Below are 8,743 nucleotides of genomic sequence, written 5' to 3' on the forward strand. Positions count from 1 at the left end.
TAATAAGGACAGCTGTTTACATTAGCAGTCTTCATCAATATGGCCTCTAGGAGTGATCAGTGGGAGGGGGAGTTTGCGTGTGTGTGTGTGTGTGTGTGTGTGTGTGTGTGTGTGTGTGTGTGTGTGTTTGAGGGGTGGGGTGTGTGTCGACGAGTGTGTGTGTGTGTGTCTGTGTTGCCAGGCTTAGAGTAGCAGAGAAAAGTGAGGAGACCCGAGGAAAGCGAAAGTCGCAAGATGGTAATAAAACCGGGGCGGGGGGGGGGGTTCAAGCAAGAAAAAGGAGCCCGACAAGCTTTGGAGAAGTGTGCCTAAGTTTAACCTGAGTTCAAATCCAAACCGCAGGCAATCGAGGGAGCCCAAGTGGCAGAGGGAAACCAAGACCAAGGCGGTTGCAAACTCCAGCTAATGAGAAACCGAAGGCCAGGGCAACTTTCCCTCCAGGAGGGATTGGTTCGGGGATTGGATGGGGGGCTGCGGTGTTCGGGGACAAAAACACCACCATCTCAGCAACCTACAAGGAGGTGAAACCGACACCTCTTGAACCCCGAGGGCTAAGAGCAAGCCGGAGGTGGCGGGACCGGGAGTGACCGTGGCCAGGAGGAGAAGGAGGGGAGAGCCCGAGCCCGAGCCCGGGCCGGGGCCAGGACCCAGCGGTGGAGGTGCCGACGGTGGGGACTGCGGTTACCTTTAAGCTGGGGCAAGGGCTGCAGCTCGGGCAGGTTGCTCTGACAGCGGAACTGCGACGAGCCCTGCGCGCGCTTCTGCCTCAGCGCCTTGCGCACCGATTTCCGGGTGAAGCCGTCCACTTTCTCGGAGGCTGAGATGGCGGCGCTGGCCGGGGACGACGACGACATCGCGGCCGCCGAGCTTGGCAGCTCAGGCTGGCGCTGCATGGAGGCGGCGGCGGCGGCGGTCACGGCAGGAGGAGAAGAAGGAGGAGCGGAAGCCCCCCCTGCGGGCCCCGTCACCCCCAACTGCCCGCACCCTCCCCGCCTTCAGCTCCCGGGAGAAGGGGAACCAGCTCCCGCGCTGCCGAAGCACCCCGGGTCTTCTCCTCCTCCTCTTCTCGCTCCTCCTGCCCCGGGCCGCCCGGCCGCCCTCCGCCTGCCCCCAAATCTTCAGAGCCCCATCTCGGGCCGGGCTCCCAGCGCCGCACGCGCTCCTCCCGGGCTGGTAGAAGTTGGGGGCTGCGGGCGTCTAGGGCGGGAGGAGCTGGAGGGAAGTTCCTCGGAGTGCGCGGAGGAGAGGACGTGGAGAGCCGTCCAGGAGAGTGCCTCAGTTGCCTCTGCCGCTGTTGGTGCTCCTGCCGGGAGGCTCCCCCGCCGCGGCCATCCCGGGGCTCCTCACGGCCCGAGCTGCTGCTGCTGCCGCTGCCACCACCCGGCGCTACCGTGGTGTCCCCCCCGCTCCCTCGGTGTCTCCTTGCTCTTGGTCAGTGGCCGCCCCTCATTCCCGGAGCAGGAGGTGGACCCGCAGTCCCTCACCCTCCACACCAGACCCAGCTCACCGCCGCTCTGCTCCGCGCCGCCAAGTTCAAACCCCCCTCCCCCACCCCGCCCGCCTGCCAGTCTGCAGCCCACGGCCAACCCCCGCAGCGCAGCGACCGCTACAACTTGAGAGGGTGGTGGATACTGGGGAGGGTGTGTGCGCCCGCGCTCCTAGCCCGGAGTTCGCCGAGCGAGAGGGAGGGGCCTGCGGCGGGGGAGGGGAAGAGCAAGACAAGGAGGAAGAGGAGCTTGTGTTTCTGACGAAAACCGTGAAGCTAATTAAGGCTCAGGCTCCGGGGTGGGGGGATAGGAGGGAGGAGGCTAATAGGGGATAGAACCTATGAAGGGGTAGTGAACTAAACAGAAGTGACAGGCACTACCCGCCAATGCAAACCGAAGCCATCGGAGAGAGGCGGGACACGCCTAACAGTCGATCAAACAGCTTAGGGTAGCCCTTGGAAAAGCTCGGGAGAGACTGAAGAATGAGTAGGGAGGGCAGGGTGGGAGGGGAAAGAGGGTGGGGATGCTCTGTGACGGACATCTCTCTCTACTAATCGCCGATGAAGGGAGGGAAGCGCGCTGCTAGCGTCATAGCAGTGGAACCAATACTTCTGAGTGGGAGAGGGGAGGTACCGTCACCCCCCAACACATAAACGCACATACACACATACATACACACGTGTGTTCGTGTGCGATTGCTTAGGCGCCTGTTAATTTTCCGATAGCCAATAATGAACAGGGAGACTAGAAAGGGATAGGGGGATTGGCGTCGCCGGACACTCTCCTCACCCCCTTCCCGCCCACCTCCTAGGCCCGCTGGCCAATGAGCGATTGAAGCGACTGACAGCGACCATGGGGACGGGCATGGGGAGGAAAGAACGCCGGGTGATTAGTCAGTTGGAGGGGCAGCTTTGCCGTCCAGTCGGGGCAGCAGCGGGCACTGATTGACAGCCTGCGGGGATCCGGAGGGAACACCAGGGGAGGGAAAGGAAGGATTCCAAGGGCAGGCGTTGGATATAAAACCCTTCCCCAAAGTTTTTAAGTGTCTTGGGGGAATTCAGGCGCCTCCCCCGTCTCCGGCTCTTTATGAGCACGTGCTGTAGGTTGTGAAGTACCAGCACATCTTTCCAAAAAAGCCCCACGGCTGACATCCTCCTGACCGCTCTCTTGGACTGAACATGAGGTTCCCCTCCTTCCACAATTCAAGGCCTGCAAACGCTAACCAACCAGAGAGTACGTATTCACTTTAAAAAACAAAAACAAAAAACCTGGTCTGTTTATTCAGAAACTTGCATATACCCTTGGCCTGACCTTGCTTCCTGCTCACGACACACTTTCTCCAAACTATCTTTTCAATAAAGTGCAAATTCTTTAGCCAGGGCTTCAAAACCTGACCTTTAAAAACCTTTCTAGTCCTTGTGCTACCATTCCCCTAGGAGAGGTTCTTTCCCTGGAGTCACGTCTAGATTTCAGGGAGTCTGTGAACTTGGATGGGAAAAAAAATACATCGAATTTGAGCATCTCCTTCAATTATGCATTAAAAAAAACTATTCTAAGGAGGGATGCATCAGCTTAACTCACCAAACTGTCAAACTGACACAAAATTTTAAGAATCCCTGATATGAGAGATCCATGCATTAAAAAGACCAATCTATTCACTTCCAAAATATGCCTTGATTTTCCCACCTCTGTGATTTTCCTTCTACTTAAGATAGGGGCAGCTAGTGGTATAGTGGATAGGGCACTGGGCTGAAGTCAGGAAGACCTGAATTCAAAGGGCTAGCAGCTTAACCCTGTTTGCCTCAGTTTCCTCATCTGTAAATGAGTTGGAAAAGGAAATGTCAAACCACTTCAGTATCTTTGCAAAGAAAATCCCAGATGGGGGTCTCCACAAGTGGCCAGGGCCCAACAACAATATAGGAGTTCTTAACCTTGGGTCAATGCACTTGTTTTTTAAAAAAATATTTTGATACCTACATTTCAATATAATTAGTTTCCTGTGTGATCCTATGTATTTTATATATTGTTCTGAAAAGGGGTCCATGAAGGGGATATGATACAAAAAAAGTTTATAACTCTTGGCCTAGAACCTGCTTTTACTCCCACAATCTACATCACAGGAGCTGGACCAGAAGGCGAGAGGACCTAGGTTCAAATCAGAGGCAGCAAGGTGTACAGTGGATAAAGAGCCGGGCCTGGAGTCAGAAAGACCTGGATCAAATCCAGCTTCAGACACTTACTAGTTCGGCAACTGTTGGTGAGTTATTTAACCTCTGTCTGTCTCAGTTTCCTCAAATGTAAAATGGAGATGATACTAATAGTCCTATCTCCCAGGGTTGTTGTGAGGATCAGTTGAGATATCTGTAAAGTGATTAGCACAGTGCTGACACACAGTAGGTATTTAATGCTTATTTACTCCTTTTCATACCAAATCCCAGTTATACCTCTTTCCTGTATGACCTTGGGCCAGTCTCCCTAGGCTTAAACTTCTTTATCTGTTAAATGAGGGGAGTTGGTCTATAACCTCTAAGATCTCTTCCAACTCTAAATCTGTAACTTTATGATCTTAAGAGGTATTTCAAAATGCTTGCCTAGATCAAACCCTCCCTCGAAGATGCCTTCCCTGATTAGCCCAGTCCTCCTTTTCATGACCTTCTATTGCACTTATTAGCTGTCACACTGATACAGCAGTTAAAATCTGACTTATGCTGTATTTATCAAGACTTGGGGTAATATAGTAGAAGAGGCACTGGATCCGGAATAAGATGGCCTGTGTTCAAATTTGGCTGTGCTACTTATTTGTCAGATCTTGGACAAGTCACTTGAAGGCCTCAGTTCTCTTACCTGCTATTCCCTAATTTAGCACTTTCACTCCAGGTTTAGGGACTTAGAAGGTGGTTACTTTGGATTCTAGGGATAACCCTATGTGTGGCTATTCCTCTAAATATAACTTCTGAGCCCCTACTGGTATGCTTCCCATAAATGGTAAGCCAGTAGCTACAATAAACTCTTAGCAAAGGCATTTAGTAAGATGATGAAGTAAAAATATACCTACAAAACATTTACTCCATAAACCTGTAGCATACTCTCCCACAAATACACCCAGCTTCAGTGGGAAAAATAGGCTTAAAACTTGTAGCACAATGGTAATGAGACCCATACATTAAGGAAGCTGTATGATCTATAGCTGCATGATCCTGTGATCTAAAGTTCTTATTTTTCCTTTTAGACTGTGAAGTCTTAGAGGGTATTCATATTTTCTTCATCATGATACAATTTCTTGCATATAGTATTTAATAATTTTAGTGTCCTTTATAATATCTGTTTTCATTTAGGACTTTTTGGATATTAGTTGATGTCAGTTCTAAGATCTGTAATAGTATCTTTTGGTAATGAAGAAAGAACCATTGTCATTAATATAGAAAAAGGAGGGATCTTAGAGCCCATTTAGTTCAGCCTCTTCACAGATAAGAGAATTGAGGCCCAAAGGGATGAAATGATTTGCCTGTGGTCATAAAGGTAGTAAGTGGCTGGTTCCTTTTCAGCCCTATACCACCAAAGTTGAAAGATCACTCTACAAGGAGTCAGAAGTCCCTGTCCTGCCACTCACTAGCTGTTAGCCAAGTTACTTAACCTTTCTAGTCCCTCCTTAGACGTCATTTTCCTTAAAAAATGTGATCTCTTAAGCCCATGAATTTTTATCATACTTGAATAGAATACAAGAGGCAAAACACATTCAAGAGAGGCAATATGGTTCAATAGAAAGAAAACTGGTTTTGAACTTAGAAGAAACCTAGGTTTAAATCCTTCTTTTTTCACTTACTGGCTGTGTAAATACAGGCAAGTCACTAAAAATCTTGGAACTTCAATATCTTAATTTTTAAAATGGGGAAAATAATATTTGTTCTACTTACTTCAGGGTAGTTCTGAGGAAATTGCTTTGTAAAACTTCAAGCACTGTCTTAATGTGAGTTGTTATACAACAGAAAACAAACAAATACAGTACATAACTAGTTGCAGATGTATAAAGCTACATTTATGAATGTTGGGATGGGGTAGCTGGAAAAATTGGAGTAACTAGAATGAGTTGGAATTAGTCAGGGAAAACTTTTTTGGAGGAGATGATTTTAAAGCAGAATTTTAAAGGAAGAGAGTAGCTTCCAGATAGAGAAAGTCAGGATTCTATTGAACAAATTAGTGATTACCCAGGAGAGGAAATTATAATCCGTGTGGACAAAACTGAAAATGTGATGTGTGTATGTGCCTACATGTGTAAGCACATTAAGGAAAAATACTCTCCAGCACCCCTCCTCCACTCACCCAGCCACATGTTTTTAGTCTACTTTCAGGATATCTGCTTCTGTAACAGAACTATTTCAGTGATTCTATTGCACATGACATTTTCTCCAGATCTGATCCTGATTCTGATAATAAAAAGGATTTCAGGTAGGGTGGAGGGAAGTGCCAGTGTTGACAAATACCTCTAGCATATTTCAGTATATGTGGCAGATTGAAAATAGGGAAATGTAACAACAACAATTTATATAATACTTTGTGGCCACAAAGCATTTTACACTATCTTATCTGATTTGCACCTCCACCCTAGGAGGCAAGAATTGCAAGTATTTGTGTAATAAGAGCCATCCCATGGAGCATGCTCAGAGATACTCTTCCTGGTTAGATTTGACCATAAAGATCTTTGGAGTGTGCTTTCCACTATGTAGGGCCCCAGTACTGAAAAAAAGCTTGACATTTTGGTATGATATGGCAACACCAAGAAGTATTATGGGTTTCTTTCCATCCCATGACAGCAACAAGGAGACAGGGGGCTGCATCAGTTGAGAGAAGAGACTGCTTTTGGTTTATTCTGTTTTTAAACTCCCATGAGGTAGGTAGGATGTTAGTCCACAATTAGAGCACTAGGCCTGTAGTAAGGAAGATCTTCAGATTTTTCTTAGACACTAGCTGTGTAATCTGGACAAGTTACTTAACCTCTGTCTGCTTCAATGTAAATGTAAAATGTAAAATAGGGATAATAATAGCACCCAACTCCCAGGGTTGTTGTGACGATCAAATGAGACAATATTTGTAAAGTGCTTAGCACAGTATCTGACATGTAGTATGCACTTAAACCCTTGTTTCTTTCCTTTTTTTTTCCCCACCCTCATTCCTACTTGGAGCATAGACTCAACTAAGTGAGCATGGGCCCACTGCTGTCTTTTTCCCTTTGTATTTCTTTTTCTGAGGAGGTGACTGAGCATCAACCTCAAGGTAGATCTGTCTAGGTTTAGAGATAACTTTGTAAGTACAAAAAGTCTGACATCCTAGACCTACTGAAAGAAGCTGACTAGTAGCAAGGAGAGTTTCTTCGTCCAAAAAGATAACCACTAACAAGAAGAGGATTGGCCTAGACCAGACCCATTTTACCACAAATATGTAATGGGAAAAGGTTTGAAAAGGTGAAATGTAAAATATCTAATCAGCAGTCCTGAAAGTTTCTTTATCTTCTTTTAAGGTTTAAGTATCAACCTCCCAGAAGATTTTTAACAGTAGTTACAAATTGTTACTGGATCCTGTTTTAAGTCATTATGAGTGTTTAAACTTAGCATTTCTTTTGTGCATAGGAATAAAATACCTGTCCCATACCTGATTCATACTGTACATTGAATACCTTTGCATTGGCCACTTTGGGGAGACCTAGATTTAAGCCATAATTTAAACTTTAAATAATGTCCCTTGTGTGCTAGGGTGGAGACTTAACTTGCAGAAGTGTGAGAAAAAAAGAGACTTAAGTCTTCTCATTGTAGGCTAGGCTCCCAGAGGAATAAATCCAGTGCTATTGAATGCTTGAATCCAGAGAAAAGGGAGTACCTTATGGAGAGGAGCAGGCACAACATCTGTCCACTCAGTAGCAGATGCTTATTTGTTACTGAAGCACCCCCATTTTATACATGGGGAAGTCAATATAACCCTTAAAGAGAAGAATATCCTTGAGTTGTTTAGTATATATAATGTGTGTGTTTGTGAAATGGGTTTTTCATTTATATATCGTGTGTGTGTGTGTGTGTGTGTGTGTGTTTCATTTATATAACTTTCCTTTTGGCTTTAATTTTTTTTTATGAGGTAATTGGGGTTAAGTCACTTGCCTAGGGTCACACAGCTAGTAAGTATCATGTGTCTGAGGCTGCATTTGAATTCAGGTCCTCTTGACTCCAGGACCAGTACTCTATCCACTGGCTTTAATGTTTTATTTATTTTGTTTTGGTTTTTTTGGCTAGGCAATGGGGTTAAGTGACTTGCCCAGGGTCACACAGCTAAGGAAGTATTATGTGTCTGAGGCCACCTAGCTGCCCCTGGCTTTAATGTTTTAAACTAGGCTTGTAGATAGACATCAACTTCAAAATGTTGTAACCAGTCCACCCAACCTTTACTAGCTTTCTTGTCTCATGTCAAGAAGAATTATCAATGCTCATCAATTGGGGAATGGCTGAGCAATTTGTGGTATATGAATGTAATGGAATACTATTGTGCTATAAGAAATGATGAACAGGCTGACTTCAGAAAAACCTGGGAAGACTTATATGGTCTGATGCTGAGTAAAGTGAGCAGAACCAACAGGACTTTGTACACAATAACAGCCATATTATGTGATGACTAATATTGTTAAACTGAATCCTTCTCAGCATTACAAGGATCTAAGACATCTCCAGAGGCCTCATGATGGAAAGTGCTGTCCACATCCGAAGAAAGAACTATGGAAGTTGAATCACTATCACTTATTTTTACCTTCTGTTGAGTTTTGTTTCATCTTTCTGATGGTTCCTCCTATTGGTTTTAATTTTTACTTACAACCTCACTAATGTGAAAATATGTTTAATAGGAATGTAAATGTAAAGCCTACATCAGATTGTGTGCCTTCTTAGCAAGGGTGGGGGGGAGGAAGGGGGAGAAAAATTTTCAACTCAAAAGAATATGGAAGTGATTGTTGATAAATCAAAATAAATTAATTAAAAAAAGAATTATCAAAAAACAGTTCTAGTACTCTGAGTTTTATTTTCAGTACTTTCTGATTTTTTAAAATTTCTGATGTTTTTTCATGTCCATAACTTTCATTCCTATATTAATATGCATGGTTGTTTTACATATGCGTATCTCTATCTTCTTTTCCTCCTGCAGAAAAACTGAAAAGAATTAAGAGAATAACTAGAAAACATGAGAAAAGTTTAAAGGAATTGGATTTCTGTTCTTTAGAAAGG

The 8,743-nt window shown here is 45.3% G+C and overlaps 1 protein-coding gene and 1 long non-coding RNA gene across 3 annotated transcripts in view; one reads left to right on the plus strand and one right to left on the minus strand.

The window, feature by feature from the left end:
• The window catches only part of PPP2R5A (protein phosphatase 2 regulatory subunit B'alpha), an 80,025-nt gene extending 78,482 nt beyond the window's left edge, over positions 1-1,543 (minus strand). The window contains exon 1 of one of the 2 annotated variants that reach the window (XM_078156325.1): positions 686-1,543. In XM_078156325.1, the coding sequence (XP_078012451.1) occupies positions 686-893 (208 nt within the window). In that variant the 5' untranslated portion in view covers positions 894-1,543. The remainder of the gene's footprint in view (positions 1-685) is intronic. The other variant, XM_021007780.2, reaches the window with a different exon arrangement.
• Positions 132-8,519, plus strand: LOC144457798 (uncharacterized). The gene is made up of 3 exons (XR_013487309.1): positions 132-237; positions 3,608-3,744; positions 8,171-8,519. It is a non-coding gene; the product is annotated as an uncharacterized LOC144457798 (long non-coding RNA).
• The last annotated feature ends 224 nt before the right edge of the window (positions 8,520-8,743 follow it).

Source organism: Phascolarctos cinereus, unplaced genomic scaffold (genome assembly GCF_003287225.1).
Source record: "Phascolarctos cinereus isolate Bilbo 61053 unplaced genomic scaffold, phaCin_HiC Scaffold_5;HRSCAF=322, whole genome shotgun sequence".
NCBI classification, from domain to species: domain Eukaryota; kingdom Metazoa; phylum Chordata; class Mammalia; order Diprotodontia; family Phascolarctidae; genus Phascolarctos; species Phascolarctos cinereus.